General features: G+C 38.0%; 1 protein-coding gene across 4 annotated transcripts in view; it reads left to right on the forward strand.

The window, feature by feature from the left end:
- Window position 1: 1 nt before the first annotated feature.
- Window positions 2-19,283, forward strand: part of wdr59 (WD repeat domain 59) — a 23,361-nt gene continuing 4,079 nt past the window's right edge. The window contains exons 1-22 of one of the 4 annotated variants that reach the window (XM_025055422.1): window positions 2-126; window positions 1,431-1,480; window positions 2,017-2,152; window positions 2,241-2,326; window positions 4,334-4,414; window positions 4,524-4,561; window positions 5,735-5,823; window positions 6,755-6,871; window positions 6,983-7,060; window positions 7,184-7,340; window positions 8,097-8,176; window positions 8,254-8,383; window positions 8,833-8,945; window positions 9,463-9,627; window positions 9,813-9,908; window positions 11,027-11,131; window positions 11,280-11,401; window positions 11,531-11,684; window positions 15,711-15,767; window positions 17,802-17,935; window positions 18,265-18,346; window positions 18,867-18,979. In XM_025055422.1, coding sequence (XP_024911190.1) covers window positions 73-126; window positions 1,431-1,480; window positions 2,017-2,152; window positions 2,241-2,326; window positions 4,334-4,414; window positions 4,524-4,561; window positions 5,735-5,823; window positions 6,755-6,871; window positions 6,983-7,060; window positions 7,184-7,340; window positions 8,097-8,176; window positions 8,254-8,383; window positions 8,833-8,945; window positions 9,463-9,627; window positions 9,813-9,908; window positions 11,027-11,131; window positions 11,280-11,401; window positions 11,531-11,684; window positions 15,711-15,767; window positions 17,802-17,935; window positions 18,265-18,346; window positions 18,867-18,979 — 2,237 coding nt within the window. In that variant the 5' untranslated portion in view covers window positions 2-72. The remainder of the gene's footprint in view (window positions 127-1,430; window positions 1,481-2,016; window positions 2,153-2,240; window positions 2,327-4,333; window positions 4,415-4,523; window positions 4,562-5,734; window positions 5,824-6,754; window positions 6,872-6,982; window positions 7,061-7,183; window positions 7,341-8,096; window positions 8,177-8,253; window positions 8,384-8,832; window positions 8,946-9,462; window positions 9,628-9,812; window positions 9,909-11,026; window positions 11,132-11,279; window positions 11,402-11,530; window positions 11,685-15,710; window positions 15,768-17,801; window positions 17,936-18,264; window positions 18,347-18,866; window positions 18,980-19,283) is intronic. The other 3 variants (XM_025055420.1, XM_025055421.1, XM_017032711.2) reach the window with 3 other exon arrangements.

Genomic DNA, 19,283 nt, shown 5'->3' on the forward strand with positions numbered 1-19,283 from the left:
CCATGTATAACACGTTTAGTGGAGCGCAATCGGCGTCACGTGACAGTTTGTTGTCTAAAGAATGTAGAGAAGATGGCGGCTCGCTGGAGCAGCGAGACAGTGGTGGTGGAGTTCCGAGATGCGCAGGTACTTGTCTTTATATTTTTCACTGCGAGTGAAAAATTGGAATGGAAAATAGTGTTGTAGAAGTGAAGCTAGGTGAATGTCTTGGGACAAGCGCCAAACAATGTTTCTATAATTTAACGGTCTAGTCCACGCCAACTAAACAAACAGTGGTTATTGGTGAGTTAAATAATGTATGCCACAGATTGTGTATAGCGTTGTCTACTCTACAACAGATCGTCCTTATGGACATGCACGTGATGTGATAGAGCACCATTGTCGACCCACCAACTTCTGGTCCACCGAACTTTATTTAAAAACCAAACGAAGTTTTATTGCTGATTCCAACAAAACGAAATGCAGAGGGATACATTTACTAATAAATGCAATTCACATTCCTTAAATTTAACCGTTTCCACAAAATTAAACCTTCATCACCTGTAAATTAAAACTTTGGGAACCAAAGATTTAAGTCATGGTTTGGAACCCAGCACTTACCAGTCTCAAATTGAGCCACTGAGTGTATAGTAACTATGATTCTGGTGGGGATATGGTCTCTCTTGTACATTAGAGCTATAATTTAGCAAACATAGATTTGTGTGGGAGTGATAATGGACAAAATAATATCAGAAAGTTAAATGTTGTAACATTGTGTTCTCAAAAACAAAACAAAAAAAACAACTTGACTTTTAGAAGCTGAAAAAGGTGAATGAGTACAGTCAATCAAAGCATATCAAAAACTGTAGCACTTGTGGGTGGTGCCCAGAAGGCTTTGGCAAACAAGATTTGTGTCTAAACACAGCCACAGAATGTGACTACTCTCCCTGCACAACTTATGCCAGGACTGTGTGTGGCGCTGTGTCAGCCATGTTCAACATACTAACTGTAATTTGAACCGGATGTTTGGTAAACAGAAATGTTTTTAGACATCTATTAGTTTATTTCTGACAACCTTAGTAAAATTATTTTTTTTAGTGAGAAGGTGTCATAATACTCCCTAATTACAAACTCCATATATAAAACAATCATTATGAAACCATGAAGCAACATTTCAATTAAAAAATACAATAATTTTAAAATGAACATACTTTACTCTGTGCTTTTCATTTATTGTTCTGCCTTTATGTAATACCCTCCCACACTTGGTTTTACACTTATAATAAATTTGAAAATATAAAGTTCATTCTTCCCACACTTGGTTTTACACTTATATATAAAATAAATTTGAAAATATAAAGTTCATTCTTAACCTTCTTAACTGTCATCCTTCTATACTTTTACCTCTGTTTTTCTTCATTGTCTTCATCTTCTTTGTGTTCTTTTTTAAGGCTACTGCAATGTCGGTGGACTGCCTTGGCTCTCATGCCGTGCTATCTGGGTGAGTAGAGGTACCTTACTGCACCACATTTTTCCATTGTGGGCGAATATAGCACATTGACATCCTAACTGTGAAAATAATAAATAATGTAGTAGATTAAAGGTTTTAAAATTATTAGACAATTGACAATTTTTACTATGCTTTTTCTTTGCTCTAGACATTCAGTATTAAAAAAAGAGTATAAATATCAAAGGAATACTTTTTTCAGAATAGGAATTCACAGGATTAAGAAAATTATTGTTCACGGGCTTTGTCACATAATACATTGTATGTTATTACGGGTGCATCCGAGGGTGCCAAAGCAATAGCCAAGCAAAACAAATACAATGCCTAAAAAAAGAAAGGAATGTGTCTTGAGATAAAGACAACTGAGACATATTTTACATGGTGTTCTATAGCAGTATCATATTTTATGAACCAATGTCTTTAAATATGTGTCATTAGTTCCAGACAAAAGCAGCAGTCGGGGGGGTTGATGATGGGTTAATACTCACTTGATACTGTAACCTCTCTTTTTTCTTTGTTTTGTTTTTAAGGCGACGTTTCTTGTATATAGTAAACCTAGAGGCACCGTCTGAACCTGCTCGAAAAATCAGCAGACAGAGTAAATGGGACGTGGGAACAGTCCAATGGAATCCGCACAAATCGGAGTCACATGTGTTTGCAGCCTCAGTGAGTTCTGTTCTAATAAATAAGGATAAATGAGACCAAGTTTTCTTTCAAGATCTGATGTCAACAAAAAATTTCTGTGTTTGTTTAGAGCAACCAGCGTGTTGATTTGTACTCATGGAAGGATGGCTGTGGTAAAGTTAACACCTCTCTACAAGGACACACCCGTGTCATCAGGTATTTAACAGAATTACATCTATATACAGTGGGTACGGAAAGTATTCAGAACCCTTTTAAATTTGTCACTCTTTGTTTCATTGCAGCCATTTGCTGAAATCAAAAAAGTTCATTTTATTTCTCATTAATGTACACTCAGCACCCCATCTTGACAGAAAAAAATAGAAATGTAGACATTTTTGCAAATTTATTAAAAAAAGAAAAACTGAAATATCACATGGTCATAAGTATTCAGACCCTTTGCTGTGACACTCATATTTAACGTGTAACCTTGAGATGGTTCTACTCCTTCATTGGAGTCCAGCTTTGTTTAATTAAACTGATTGGACTTGATTAGGAAAGGCACACAGCTGTCTATATAAAAACCTTACAGCTCACAGTGCATGTCAGAGCAAATGAGAATCATGAGGTCGAAGGAACTGCCCAAGGAGCTCAGAAACAGAATTGTGGCAAGGCACAGATCTGGCCAAGATTACAGAAGAGTTTCTGCAGCACTCAAGGTTCCTAAGAGCACAGTGGCCTCCATAATCCTTAAATGGAAGAAGTTTGGGACGACCAGAACTCTTCCTAGACCTGGCCGTCCAACCAAACTGAGCAATCGTGGGAGAAGAGCCTTGGTGAGAGAGGTAAAGAAGAACCCAAAGATCACTGTGGCTGAGCTCCAGAGATGCAGTGGGGAGATAGAAGAAAGTTCCACAAAGTCAACTATCACTGCAGCCCTCCACCAGTCGGGTCTTTATGGCAGAGTGGCCCGACGGAAGCCTCTCCTCAGTGCAAGACACATGAAAGCCCACATAGAGTTTGCCAAAAAACACATGTAGGTCTCCCAGACTATGAGAAATAGGATTCACTGGTCTGATGAGACGAAGATTGAACTTTTTGGCATTAATTCTAAGCGGTATGTGTGGAGAAAACCAGGCACTGCTCATCACCTGCCCAATACAATCCCAACAGTGAAACATGGTGGGGGGGGTGTTTTTCAGCTGCAGGGACAGGTCGACTGGTTGCAATTGAAGGAAAGATGAATGCGGCCAAGTACAGAGATACCCTGGACGAAAACCTCTTCCAGAGTGCTCAGGACCTCTGACTGGGCCGAAGGTTCACCTTCCAACCAGACAATGACCCTAAGCACACAGCTAAAATAACGAAGGAGTGGCTTCGGAACAACTCTGTGACCTTCTTGACTGGAGAGACCTGAAAATGGCTGTCCACCAACATTCACCATCCAACCTGACGGAACTGGAGAGGATCTGCAAGGAAGAATGGCAGAGGATCCCCAAATCCAGGTGTGAAAAACTTGTTGCATCATTCCCAAGAAGACTCATGGCTGTACTAGCTCAAAAGGGTGCTTCTACTCAATACTGAGCAAAGGGTCTGAATACTTATGACCATGTTGATATTTCAGTTTTTCATTTTTAATAAATTTGCAAAAATTCAAGATGGGTTGCTGAGTGTACATTAATGAGAAATTAAATGAACGTTTTGGATTTTGGCAAATGGCTGCAATGAAACAGTGACAAATTTAAAGGGGTCTGAATACTTTCGTACCCACTATGATATATAATTACATGTATGTACTGTATGTATATATGTGTGTGTATGTGTGTATATATATATATACACATATATACATTATGCACTATTTGTGCTATGTTGTTCTTTGTGGTGTGTTAACCAATACTGACTGTAATATTTATCTGCATGTATTGTGAAACTTAACACTGACCAAAAGTTGTGCTACTGAGTGACTGTAATATATTTACTGTCAGCATTTGATGTGTTTACCACCCAAATGTGACTACTTTCAAACATTTTCATTGATAGTCACATGCATGTATTCAGTAATTGTCTAAAATGTATTCTCTTTTTCTCTATGATGTGTTTACTGGCACTTTAATTGAAGTGAATGTGTTTACTGAACATTATTTTTTTATTTACTTCTATTTGTTTATTAAATCACAACATTAAATTCCCTAACGTATTGCAATGTGTGCGCTCTTCCTTTAGTGATCTGGACTGGTCTTGGTTTGAGGCAGAGGTCCTGGTCACCAGCTCAGTAGATACTTATATCTACATCTGGGACACCAGGTCAGAGACACTCTTTGTTAGGTGACATGGTGATGACTCCCAATTAACATTAATATACCAACGTATAGTGTCTATTGCTAACAGTGTTGGACTTTGTTTGTCTCCACAGTGATACTCGTAAACCCACAGGGGCTCTTTCTGCTGTTGGTGAGTACTCAGATTAATTTAAATCCATTGTCAGGGTGACATTACCTCTCCCTCACAATACAATGAAATAAATACAAATACAGGATTTTCTCACAAAATAACCCTGTTTTCCATGTATTTTGTCAATTGCAATGTTTTTTTTTTTTCCTTTTTTATTTCAACATTTTTATTGCAATAGCTCTCCTTCCAACAATTGGATGGGTTGAAAAAAAAAAAACAGTTTCTATACCTAGACACAAGTTAAATTTGGAAATTCTACACAAACCCTAACATTGCACTTTTGTTTAAATGGCCCCTTACAACATCCCAAAGCAACCAAAGTGCTTCACAGTAGCAAAGCACTTTTGGGGATCAAATCTATGTAAATTTGTTTTAAAATGAGATTGAGTGAGGCCTGGATCAGCATTTGTTCTTGTGTGCTCTGTTTTTCTTCTTCTTCCTCGCCCCTCCCAAATCCCTGCGCCATGGATCACCAATGAACTCTGTACCTTGAAGGTAGCAGGTCATCAGCTGGAGAGACTCTCAAAGAGAACTGGCCTCACTGTCCACCGCAATGCTTATAATATATACTGTATATCCTATATACAAAAGCCCAATGCCACCCCTATCACCAAGCTGGTTAGCACAGCCTTGCTCAATGGACCCCATGTCCACTACAATGGTTGAGGGCAGCCCCTCCCACTTTTTTTTTTTTTTTTATCAACTTCAAGACTTCTTCCATCACTCCAATCCTCAAGAAGCCCAGTTTAAACCCATTCTCATTTCAATAACTACTGGCCTCTATCCTTTCTTTCCTCAGTAAAATCCTTAAAAAGGCTGTTGCCAACCAACCGACCAACATACTATGTCCGACCATGTGAAGGTCTGCCAGTAGAGACATAGTCCTTAGTCAAAGGGTATTGATTGGGGGAAGGTTCTACTTTTCTACAGCCTGTGAATGCAGATTAATGTTATATTAAAAACTGACATGTAGACAGTACTGGACATTAGAAATAAAAATTGCAGAGCCAGGTAAGCACATTGCCAGGAAGACCGTTTAGTGAGACAAAAGACGTCTTTGCTAACAGAATACAATCTGTATTGAACAAAACTGCCTGACTCTTTTTTTTTTTGTGTTCTCACCTTTTTTTTTTGTTGTTGTTGATTGTCGTTTTTCTTTGCTTATTTATGTAGCTGGTGCATCCCAAGTGAAGTGGAACAAGAGGAACTCGCATGTACTTGCATCCAGTCATGATGGAGATGTACGGATTTGGGATAAAAGAGTAAGTGATGCGCTCCATACTTGGGGATAATTTGATACCTTTTAATTAATTATCTATATATATATATACCAATATATTTAACGCGGAGTATAAACCAATAATAACAATATTTTCTTTTCTAATCTGTTAAGTTAATAGTTATGCATTTAACTTTTTTACGGATGCTCTTTGGTTAATATCAAATAAAGAACCGTGTTTGAACTATTCAAATGTTCTGCCTCTAAAGGAGAAAAAAAGCTGACTTCATTCAAGTTGTGCTTGACTGCTGGTGTTTTATTAAATCTCACCTTGTTTTAAATTAGGTATTTAAAACTGAAAAACTGAAACAGAAAATGAAAAATGTTCTGTTTTATTAAATCTCACCTTGTTTTTAAATAGTATTTAAAACTGAAACAGAAAATGAAAAATGTTTATTATTTATTTTTTAGTATTTTTTTAATTGAGAGCTAATAAAAAAAACCAAGACAACATTTTGCACTCTAAGTATACTTTTGTATAAGGTTTTTTTATTAAGAAACTATGCTAAAGGTGTCTTAAGGAAAACAAATCAAAAGCGTCAGATTTTGTTACTTGCATGGCCACCAAGAGGTGCCATTTTTGCATTTTTGAAAATGCTTTTTGCACTGTTCTAAAATACCTTATTTAAAACAAACTGAAAGACAAATGCATACTGTTTTTTTTTTTTTTTAATACCTGATCACTGAAATTAGATGATGGTGGCAGAAGAGATCCCAGCTGTGTGATATTCAATTATACAATTTTGTCACACTATTGTGGATCCTGAGTATTGGATATAATTATAATAATTATAATTATAAGTCATACATATTTAAAGCTGCTCATTTAAACCAAAAAAACACCTGTTTCTTTCGTGTTGTTTTTTCCCATTCTTCATCGCTCTGTAATCTGCATTTTTTTTTTTTTTTTACAGAAACCAAACACGGCAGTAGAGTATGTTGCTGCTCACCTGTCCAAAATCCATGGCCTTGACTGGCATCCAGATAATGAATTCATCTTTGCCACATCAAGTCAGGACAACTCAGTGAGGGTGAGAGATGGACATTGTGATTTCAATAAGTCAAAAGTTACCATATTTATCATATTTACATACATCTGATATATTTTAAGAACTAACCGTATGTTTTATATGTATATATAGTTTTGGGACTACAGACAGCCAAGAAAGTACCTGAATGTTCTATCCTGTCAAGTGCCAGTTTGGAAGGCGAGGTACACGGTAGGTGATTGACCACAAGCCTATATGGTATGACTTGGTTTAATATGAGAGTTTTATTTAGTTCAATGTATTTATTATTCTTTGGCAGATTTTAAATACATTTTGTGTGTTTCTTATTCAAAGCCATTTTCTGATGGTTTGGTCACAGTGATGGTGCCTCAGCTGAGAAGAGAAAACAGTTTGTTGTTGTGGAGCATGTCTGACCTCAACAGTCCTGTACACGCGTTCGTTGGACATGATGATGTGGTTTTGGAATTCCGCTGGAGGCCGCAGAAACAAGGTGATTGTGTCAATATTTAAACTTTATTTGATGGAAAAACCCAATTTAGTTTCTTCTGGCTTCCACTGTACGGTAGGCAGTGTCCTACCATTGGATTGAATATCTTCAGTTTATGATGTGTGGTTCACTTTAAGCTAGATTGTCTATTATTATTGATTTACTTTTTTTTGTACTAAGCGTTTTACTCATGTTAAATTCTGCTTTAAATGAGATTTATACTGAAAGTATATCTTACACAAAATGTAAAATAAAATATAATTGATATGGTAACGGAGATATAAGAGCATTGATGTCAAAATGGAGACCTAAGTGTGGTCTCTCATTTTTCTATGTAGGTTCTTAGTAGTCTAGATCGTTTTTTTTATCCAGCGCAGTTAAGTTACAGGCATCTCTCTCCACCTCCTATCCTTTTCTCTGTTGTTCACCATCGTTTTTTTGTCACATTGTCTTTGTTTCTACTGCTCTTTTTTCCTCTTGTCTCTTTCTTCTTTCTCTATCTTCTCCCTGTTTTCCTTTTTTAAGTCTTTAGGCCCACAGTTTTGCTGTACAACTGGGGAATGTCCTGTATGGCATAGAGAAGGACACATGCGCACACATGCTCTTACATAAAAGTATAGATTTTTCATTATAAAAATACAAATTTCACAGACGGTTAAACCTTTGTAACCCCTGTGTTAATTCTGATACAAGATACAAGCCGACGATTTACAATCTAAATCCAAACCCAGTGTTCCAATGATGTCATTACTCTTGCAGACTCTAAGGATTATCAGTTGGTCACATGGTCCAGAGATCAGACTCTGAGAATTTGGAGGGTGGATCCTCAGTTACAGAGGGTCAGTGTGATGAACGAATACACAACCTTTCTGTTGCAATACAATATACATTATCCTAATTGATTATTGTTGTGCAGCTGTGCTTGAATGATGTCATGGAGGACCTCATGGCGGACATGTCTCTGAATTTGGACCTCAGCAATTCTTTGTCTTCCCAGGAGCCACTGAGTCAAAACAGCATAGTCCCCACCACGGGAAACCTCCGGGGTGAGATAAGAACATGTTTATACGACATTTATTTTGTCCCCTCATCGGGACAGAAATGTTTTCACATCCTCCTCCCTTGACCCCTGACCCACACCATGAGAATTGAAATACTATTGACACCCTGATATGTATATTTCTATCTGTACAAACCACTGTATGAGTTGCTGCCACCTAGTGACTGGAGGCTTGTTATCGTCCAAGCATTACAGCAATAGTACACGTATGTCCAGTGTGTCATATTCCATTGGAAGCTCCTCACACCCCCCCCATTTCAGTACAGCTGTAGCAAGTGGGTTCACCCTTGATACCAGACACTGCCGGAGATATAAGGTTCACGGTCTTCTTGTTAAAATCTCTTCTACTGAGTGGGGTCTATAGCCTTTTTCCCAGATTTTTGTTTCTCTCCTTTCGTCTTTTAACTGATACCTCTTTAATGTCCCTCATCACAGACCTTAGCACCTCTCCAACTCGTCATGAACTTGTAGGTGGTTCAGGTCTCCCTCAGACCCTGCAGCAAGAGTTCTCACTGGTAAACCTGCAGATCAGGAATGTTAATGTGGAGGTAAGACTGGAATTCCCGTAAGGATGTATAAGGTACTGAACAATTGTCTGAGGCGAGAAATGGATGAACTGCTGTCACAGAAATTAAAAAATATTTACTACATAATCTAAATTTGATTTTCATTACATTACTGTAACCATAAGAATGACTGAATAGAGACTTTTACCTGTTACCTATTAGAGGGACCACTGTATGCTATCCCATGCACCACTTTATGAAAAAAAGATTTTGTCGGTGATGGTTCTCAAGACTGTATTATAAAAGTGTAGAGCAGGGGTCACCAACGGGGGCATCCGGTAGCCCCAATGGACTACCTAAGGTGCCCACAGGGTAACAGTAACAATTGTATTGTTACTGGTGGTTTTTGAATCAGTTACACTTGCAATGATATTCAAATGTGTGCAGTGTACATTGTTACATAGTTACACCTGTTGTTTTCTTGAGTCGACACCTTTAGCCTTTCAACAAGGTTCTTCGTTAAACCAGCATGCAACGGACCATCTCATTTTGTGTCCAGATGGACGCAGTCAACTGCAGCTGTGTGGTGTCAGCCCACTTTGGCAGCCATCAGGTTCATCTGGTGATGAAGTTTCCTGCCCAGTATCCCAACAATACTCCACCAACCTTCCAGTTCGTTCCTCCAACCACCATTCCCTCTACGATGAAGACAAAAATTCAAAAGGTAATGGATAATTACCGGCATAAGAGCACACTGTGAAAAGTCTTTTAGTGTCAGACACGTTCGAGGCACAGTTATACGCCATCTCTCACACACACGTCGGCGAAGACGGATGACCTGAGTTTTGTTGACGGTGTATGTTTCTGATTTTAGAATTATGTTTTTTTTTTTTTTTCCTCTCTCTTAAGATTCTGACTGACACTTCCCTTCAAAAAGTCAAGCGAAATCAGAACTGTCTTGAGCCGTGTGTCCGTCAGCTAGTGTCCTGTTTGGAGTCAGATATGGTAAGGCAGCGTATGTACGCATTTGCATAAACTGTATAATATACGTATGTGCATATGAAACAACCCTCAGACACACAATCACACACACAGACAATCAGACAGCATTGTTCATTTGTTTCATTTAGCCAAAGTTAATTGTCAGGAGAGAAATGTATATAATAATAATAATTATAACAATAATAATAATAATACCTAATAATACTTTAAAGGATGAGTAATGATGGCAATTTTGTAGCTGAATGGGCATTAACAAAAAGCTGCTTTATTTGATGATTTACTGGCATCATAGGTTTATGGCAGGGATTCTCAGTTATTTTCTGTCATCACCCCCCCCCCCCCCCCCCCCCCCCCCCCCCCCCCATGGAACAGAAATGTTTTCACATCCCCACTAATTTAAATACTATTGAGAACCTTATAATATGTATTTTCCTATCAATACATAGCACTATATGAGTTGCTACCACCTTGTGACTGGAGGCTTGTTTATCATTCAAGCTTTATAGCAGTGGCACACTGCTGTACATCCATCCATCCTTGTCCGCTTTTCTGTTACCGGGTCACGGGGGGGGGGCAGCAGTCTTCATGAGAAGTACTGGTTTATGGTGAAGTAATACTTCTCACTCAAAGGACGATGAGATAACAAGAAAATTCATTGTTGTTGTTACTATAGACTTTGGTTTTAACTTGTTTTTTTTTGTCAACTAAATGTACCATTTACATTCACCAAGCTAGTGCCCCGGGGCACTTGGTAACCCCCATGGACTAATTAAGGTGTCTGTGGGGTATGTTCTAAAAATAAAACTTGTCACCAAGAGGGTCAAAAATAGTTTGAATTAGTTACACTTGCAATGGTTTTTTTTTAAATGGGGGCAATGACGATGGTAAGAAGAGCGTTAGTTATCGACTGTCCCAGAACTTGACCGAGCGGAGTTAGTTCATTTTAAATACTATTGCATCGTGAAGTCTATATTAAACAAGTCGTTCTTCATATTACTACAAAGTACCTTTGAAGTAGCTCTCACTTTCAAAAAGCTTGGTGACCCCTGGTCTGGCTACTTTTTCCCCACTTTACTTTCATGTTACATCTGTGTTTGTGTCCCCCATGTCCCCTCACTCAGACTCAGGAAGATGGTCCGGCCACTGGTCCATTTGTCCTCTCTAACCCAGTCACACCTGCGCTACCAGCATTTCCACGAGTAACAAACATGTATGGCTCTTACCAGGTAAGCACAGTTGAAACTAGTATCATATTGAAAATACGTTGAATCGCTATTAAGAGAACAGCATATCAGTAATGGAAATCAATTCTTTTCAACACTAGACACAATGCTATGCCCCTTTAAAGTGGTGTTTTTTTGGGGTTTTTTTTAGGACGCCAACATCCCATTCCCACGGACCTCGGGCGCTCGTTTTTGTGGGACTGGTTGTCTTGTTTACTTTACACGGCCAATCACTATGCACCGATCCGCTCCACCCACAGAGCCAACCCCAAGGTTAAGATAAAACCCGTAAATCAGATATTAACTGCTCTCTCTCTCTCTCTTTTTATAAATAGAAACGTCCTCTTAAGGAGAAATGTCAGTGCTTTGTGTACAAACCACTGTGTTAAATGTGTTTTGTAGGTCTCTGTCAGCACTGTCCGCCTATCACAGTGGCGTTTTGACGCCAATGAAGATGCGATCAGAGTCTCAGAGTACTCTGCGGCTGTACAGTGGAAGTCCAACGCGATCTGACAAAGACACTGTCTCGATTTCGTCTTTTTATTATAAAGAGCGGGTGAGATATAAACACACACGAACACACGAGCACTTTTGCACGTACAGTTATTTATTGTCCACGTGACATTAGTTTAAGTTTGTTTGAATATTGTTAGGCATCTCAACATCTGATGTTCTCAGTAACATGGACACCGCATGTCAGTTTTGGGGTTTTAACATTAAAACAAAACGGTGTGAAAGTAGCCTCAGACTCGAGAGGAATTCAAATTTTTCAAAGGTTGTTTTGTGATTTGCGAAGATTATCTGTCGTCCAGGTTTCTTTTACATGAGCTAAATTACCCTACATACTTAGATATTTTATACTTAATGTTTTTTGTTTAGATTATACAGCCTAGATGCATATTATATATCATATAATTGTAATAAAAACAGGATACAAACACACTAACCTGTTGCTTTAAGCAAAAAAAAAAAAAAACCCAAAACATAGTCATAGTACTTTTAGAATCGAGAGGAAATTTGGAAGCATGGCCTGCAGGAAGGTTTTTTTTTTTTTTTTTTTTTGGTTTTTTTTTGTCAAATAAATGTACCATTTACATTGTTCCTTTCATTTATGGCTATGACGATCCTAAACATGTATTGTGGTCTCATTGGTTGAGATGTATGATTACACAAGTTCAAATCCAGTTAAGATCGATATATACACCCCTCCTTTGACACATGCTTTGTGTATTGGTTCTGGTCAATTTGGTCCATTTTATTTTGTGCACTTGGGCTTGTTTGAAGTAGTTAACGAAATGATCTGACAAACAAACATAATTTAAGCACATAAAACAACAAGGACACTTGTTAAGCACATAAAAATAAAACTTGTCAACAAGAGGGGTCAAAAATAGTTTGAATTAATTACACTTGCAATGGGTTTTTTTTAAATGGGGGCAATGACTAGGGTAAGAAGAGTGTTAGTTATCGACTGTCCCAGAACTTGACCGAGCGGAGTTAGTTCATTTTAAATACTATTGCATCGTGAAGTCTATATTAAACAAGTCGTTCTTCATATTACTCTCAGCTCTCAGTTTCAAAAAGGTTGGTGACCCCTGGTCTGGCTACTTTTTCCCCACTTTACTTTCATGTTACATCTGTGTTTGTGTCCCCCATGTCCCTAAAGATGCTTTATTGCATCCTGTTTATATTTTCAAAGCCCTCATTCAAATAATCGTTACTAAAATAAGTTGTCATGTCTTGGTAACAACAGTGGCATAAAATGTATTAGCCATACAATGATGATGTAGAAAATATTTTTTGGGAGAGAAGCAAAAACAATAGGTTCAGATCAATGATCAGCAGTTTGGTGTTAATGACCATAAAAAGTACTAAAGATAGGATTTTTTTGCTTTGAAACTGCAGATGCAAAAGTTCAGAAACGGTCCAATACATTTTCACTGAAAAAGAACTAGGATCAGCAAGGTTAGAAATGAACATATCAAAGGGACAGTAAAGGTTTTAGCAGTTTTGAGTTTAAGAGGGAAGGTGAGAAGGTTTTGAACATGTGCTGAGAAGAGGTAGTGGAGAGATCTGGACAAAGGATGAGGAAAATGGAGCTGCCGGGCAACAGGAAAGTTAGGGATGTAGTTAAAACAACTCTTTTTAATAATTTTCTCCAACCAGGAAACTCCCAATAAAATGCCACCGTCTTTTGCTTCACATAGTGTTTGGACTACTGCCTCCAAACCATTTCTCATAACATGTCTGACCAATCCTTTCACACACACATCATCCTGACACTTGTCGCCATCCATCCATGCACCCTCTTTTCCACCTCTTACCATCTTGGTAATTAATCTTATCTATCTTCTTTACCCCCTGCTCATCACAGCCTCATCTTTCCACCTACATCACTCTGACTAACACATGTACTGTATTCTGTCTTCCTTCTAAATAACTTTTCATTCTGCTACTAATCTTCATTCCACTGCTCTAATCATTCATTACCTTTTCACATTCTCTTCCAACACTGATGATATAGTATGATGTCATCAGTGGACACCATGGTCCACAGATTCCACTGCTTCACCACAGCAAACTAGAAGGAACTGACAGTTGATCACTGATGGGGGGGCTGCCCACTATTTGAAAAGTAAATAGTTTGCTTTTGCAAGTCCAAGAGAAAAATGCAGGGTTAGGCCTCCAAAGCACTTCCCTAATTTTTTTTTCTTACCACCAAAAAAATGAAACTTACTGCTTAATAATACAAAAGTTAATGGTTAAAAAAATATCGAATAAGTTGCTTAAATTTAAACAAAACGGTTAATTAGGGCTCAGGAAAACAGAGCCGTTCTTGAGGAAAACTGAATGTTCTGTTTTTGTGCAAACATAATTCAAGCATTACAGCATTGGAAGCCCTTTACACCCCCCCTAGTGTCATGTCTGGTCAGTTTAATAACAAGCTAGGAACTGTTGTATCTTCTGACCTTCAAAATGAAATCTGTCCTCATTTGTTTTAATACTCCCTTGTCAATCTCTTGTGTTTAGCCAACAATATTGACAATATTTTCACCATTTTTTTTTTTTTAGAGTCCCAATGTCTCATATTCTGTCGGTCATCATAAACCTTCTGTCTAGCCTTACAGTACTTCACTATCTCACTTTTACTTGCTCCCTACGTCCTTTGAATCTTCTCCTATCCTTTACTATTTATTTTTTTTCCACTAACCATCGTTGTCTTCTGTGATCTAGAGTAACACCATCAAATCAACATGATATCACTTCGTTACACTTACCACTTATGGATTATCTGCACACCATTAAATCAACATGATATCACTTCGCTACACTTACCACTTATGGATTATCTGCACACTATATAATCTTCCAATCCTTCTTTACTTAAACTTCTTGTTTTTAGTGACTATGCAGCGATAACGTTTAACAACAAATATTGTAAACCTGACATCTGGCTACAAGGCCGGACGTTATTCACAAATCATTATTTTAAGATTCCTTTCTATAGAAGAGCCACCTGCCATTTTCCGTTGCACTGACCTCCTGAAAATACTCACTTGTTGCGACCTCTCTTCTCTGAACACTACACTCCCTTACCTCCTGAAATTCCTTTGTTATGCTATAACTGATAGACTTACCCAAAAGTAACAAATGCCACGTTGGCTGCAATCAATCTGGTGTTGGAGGTTGTTGTTTAAATTTGCACATTTGTGTTGACAAGTTCTGTGCTAGACGTCCAGGAGAATTGTCCCCTCACAGTTGCATGGTTGAAAATCTAAAATGAAATATGCAAATTTTTTTTTTTTTTTAGCAAAACAAAAATGTTTACAAAAAGGTTTACGTATCGACTCTAGTCACAACTGTTTTATTTCCGCTTCCTATTGGAATGTTACTGATGGTTCTAAATGTAATGCTTTTTTTTTAGAAGTAAAACTTGGTTATTTTAGAAATCTTGATTTTAATTAATGAGAGATCCATTATCTCAAAGAAGGGACTGCAAGGTACTCCAGTTAGCCATAAACACAGCTAAGGTAGCTAAACAGTCGACTAATTGAATCTTTGTGTTATTAATGTGTGCGTACTTTTAGTAGTTTTAATAAGCACTTAACTATTATAACAAATAAGGTCACTTACGTTGAGCATTTTAAGTCATTTCTGTGACGGAACGCGTGTTTAAAGTAAACAAACAAGGCCCACGTTTGTTTTTTACTAATTAACTAATCGAATGTTTAAAGTAAATAAACAAGGCCCACATTTGTTTTTTACTAATTAACTAATCGAATTAAATTAGATGAGATACATCTATACTGAATTGAATAAACAAAAGAGAGAGTTTACAGTAGCTTTTTAGAAGAGTGCACGAACACTGGGCAGCACAACGAATTACTCATCCATTTATTAGGGGTTGGAAATGTGAAGTGATGATGTTTGGTTGTGAAACTTGGTGTTTCTGTGTGAACATTCCTTCTCTTGTCTTCCTGATATTTTTTTCTTTCATTTTTACTCATTTTTTCCCCCCTACAACCACTTATCTGTTCCCCATGTGGCCGTGGGCATCTCCTTCTCACTCTCCTTCAATAAGAAGCTCCCAATCTCTGCCACCCGCCGCTGGTCTGTCCAATCCCTTCACGACTGGCTGGTACTGAGCCTCTATCCCTTCATCACTTCTCTCTCTCTTTCTTTCTTCTCTCTTTTTCATGCTATTCTATTCATAACAGAGTTGGGATGTCATGAGCATCTTTCTGATTACCTAACGGCCCTGTGACTAACTCAAGCTTGAACCTAACTACTAAAATTAGAAGCTGTTGACCTAAATTAAAAAAAAAAGTATTCTCCAGGATCTCTAGATTTAATACAAGTTAAATAAAAATCTTACAAAATGTATATAGTAAACATATGAAGTATGTTATTTTTTTAAAAATATATGGCTATATTATAAATAAGCTAAACGTATATTTTGTATAAATCACTGTATGAGCTGCTGGTACCAGCTGACTTTCACTGTCATATACAGCCGTTTTTTTTTTGTTTTTTTTTCCCCCAAATCTGCAACAATGTAAATTCAATCAACAATTCAAAACTACAAAGTGGCATAAGTTGAGAACTCTATGATCCATTTGAACATATACTGTAAATTCAAGCCACTAAAGCACACACTTAAGATTTGACAGGGGCAGGCACGTTTTGCATTGCATGATAAAAAGTTATTGCCTCATTAACATTTGAAAACAAAGAGCTGGATGAGACATGGCCCGGGATTTCCTTTTCTTTCCGAGTTATCTGCTCTGTGCTTGGCAATCCTCAACTTCCATTTTTTTTTTTTTGTTTGCCACCAGCCATCATCAGGCTAGAGTCGGTCTCTTAGTCAACATTCTCTGGTTACATTAAAATAGTGGGGAAATCCGCGGCACAATCCCACACAATTTACTTTCAGTTAACGAATGTTGTTTTACATCGCATTTAAATTTTTTTTTCTCAATTTTTCCCAATTTAGCAAAGAAAATACTTGAGTCAAAATGTACTTGACCCTCCCGTTGTCCTTCACATTTTGTACCAACCCAGCGTCCTCGCAATGGGTCGGTATAGGTATAGTAGTTGGACATAATATATGGCGATGCTGGTCTGACGCAGGGCAGGCATCTGACTTGAATCCTAAACAGCTAAATATAGTTAGACATAATATATCTGACTTGAATCCTAAACAGCTAAATGTTAGTAAGGTTGAGCCAACAAAAAAAAATGTGACGGGCTGTTTCAGATTGTTTCAATTCTTTAGATGCACGAGTACATTAGTGTACATCAGTTTTACTGTGGAAAATTATCATATTTTACAATTCTTTTTTCCTCCTTATAACTATAAACAATACATACTCTTTTACCAGTGGCTATAAAAACGAACTGAAGACTCTAAGCTGTTAAAGAAGAACCTAGTTTGTCTTTCCTTTCTCGTATATCAGTGTTGTGTTCAACTAAACAGGCCCCCGGGTTCACACCGAAAAAGCAAGCGTAAGTAAGTGAGTGTAAATTGAAACTACAAGATCATAGTTTTAATTTATCGTATTGCGTGTGCATTTTGCGGCATATTTGTTTTGTGGTGCTCTGTGGATTTTTTTTTTTTTTAATGTAATATCAATGTGCTGTGGCTCAAAAACAAAAGTTGGAAAGCTCTGGTATAGAGGCCTAATGGAAATTTGCAAGACAAAAAAAAAATCTTACTTTTGGACATAAATATTGTCATTTAATCTTATCCACACTCGTGCTGTGCACAGAACACTCTCTCTATTGCAACAGACGAATCACTGTATAAGCAGCTATAAAAACAACAGCCAAAAAAGCACAGACTTTTGTTCAAGTATCAGTAGAGATGAAGTGCTAGCCATGTACACTAATGCTTTTTTTGTAGAAAACACTCAAGACCTGCTTTTTATGTGTTGGCTTTGATTAATAATGTTTAGTGCATTGGACCTAAAAAAAAGTCATAGCTTCTGTCTCTCAGCAACAAACTTTCCCTTTAAATTTTTTTTTTTTTTTTTTTTTTTTGTCATATCAATAAAATGTCCTGTCACTAATTTGCTTCCTATACCACTTTTAATTGAGTGGTGCTTTTTTTTTCTTCTTATGACCTACTTACTCCCTCCTACTCCTGTGTCTTGTCACCTTCTCCCTTTATCAGAAATCCCGTAGATTTAAGACGAAGAGAGAGGGGATGGAGTACAGCAACCGTCCAATCAAACTGGCCGGCAAAGTGATCATCCAAGAGATCTCGTGTTTACTGCCCGTTCACAAAACTCTGGGAGAGAGCTATGTGTAAGAACAAAAACAACATGATTCTGTTTTTGTGCATCTACAAAAACAGAATTTTTTTTTTTTTTTTTTTTTTTGGGTGGCGTGGGTAGGTAAATTTAAGGGGCAAACAGGGTTTTTGTAAAAAAAAAAAAAATTTTAACATTCATCGTTAAAGATCCAATTTGACTAAAGACTATTTAGTACTGTACCTTTGTACAAATGCGACTGATATAATAAAGCAGCAATGTTCAGCTGTGCCACTGGTTTGGCACAGCAGAGGAAACCCTAAAATATGTCACAAAATGTACGATTCAGTCATTTACATTGAACTGAGTGTCTTTTCTTTCTAGTCTAAATGTAAATGATATTCAAGAGATGTGTCAGAAGAACGCCGCTGCAGCACTAGCCGTTGGACGCATAGATTTGGCAAAGGTAAGAACTGAATTTCTGCTTTTTCCTTCTGATAAACACAAAAAAAACCAATTGCACTTTGGGTCCCTTATTCTTCTTGTCTGTATACTAGCAAGTATGTGAGAGAGCAAAGAGAACCATGTGGCAAATTTATTTTCCCCTGCATTGAGTTGAGGCACATGGTAAATGGTCCGTTCTTATACGGTACTTTTTGCAGTGGTTCCCAAACTTTCGCTGCTGGGCCCACTTTTGTTCATAAGAACATTTACGCACCCTCCCCCCCCCCTTTTTTTTTGTACTGTCCTACACATCTGCCTTACATGCAGAAGGTTCTGCGTTCGATCCCCCCAAAAGAACTGCATACCTAATGGCGCCTCCTCTAGCAGCCTGTGTGGCTCTCAAAGTCTCATAATGACTCACAAAACGTAATGATGTGATCCTGTATGTAGAAGTCAGTACGGTGTCATCAATAAAACACTTAAATGTTGTAAATGTCTTCAGTACACAGTCACACGGTTGACTTCTGTTTTGTGGAACATAGGTATGGGCGTTGGCATCTGCAGCATCTAGTCAGGACCTGAGTCCGGATTCAGACCCGGACAAAGACACTCCGTGGGCCAGACATCCGTTTGGACGCCACTTGCTGGAGACTCTGTGAGCAGTTTCTTTGTTTACAAAAGTGTTTTCTTTTAGGTACAGGACATTAATTAGAACAGGGGTCAGCAACCTGTGGCTCCGGGGCCGCATGTGGCTCTTTTAATCCCTCTCCTGTGGCCACCTGTGGCTTTGGAAAATTTGAATGCTCCTTTTTTTTTTAATGTCCACCAGAAACGTAACAAACAAATCTGTGTCCACACCTTTGTCGCGCTCCGTGTCCTCTCGCACTGACAACGTAGCGTCTCCTTGCTGCTGCTACTGCTGCTGCTGCTGCTACTGCTGCTCTCTCTCTCTCTCTCTC

Source organism: Cynoglossus semilaevis, chromosome 5 (genome assembly GCF_000523025.1).
Source record: "Cynoglossus semilaevis isolate Cse_v1.0 chromosome 5, Cse_v1.0, whole genome shotgun sequence".
In the NCBI taxonomy this organism is placed as follows: domain Eukaryota; kingdom Metazoa; phylum Chordata; class Actinopteri; order Pleuronectiformes; family Cynoglossidae; genus Cynoglossus; species Cynoglossus semilaevis.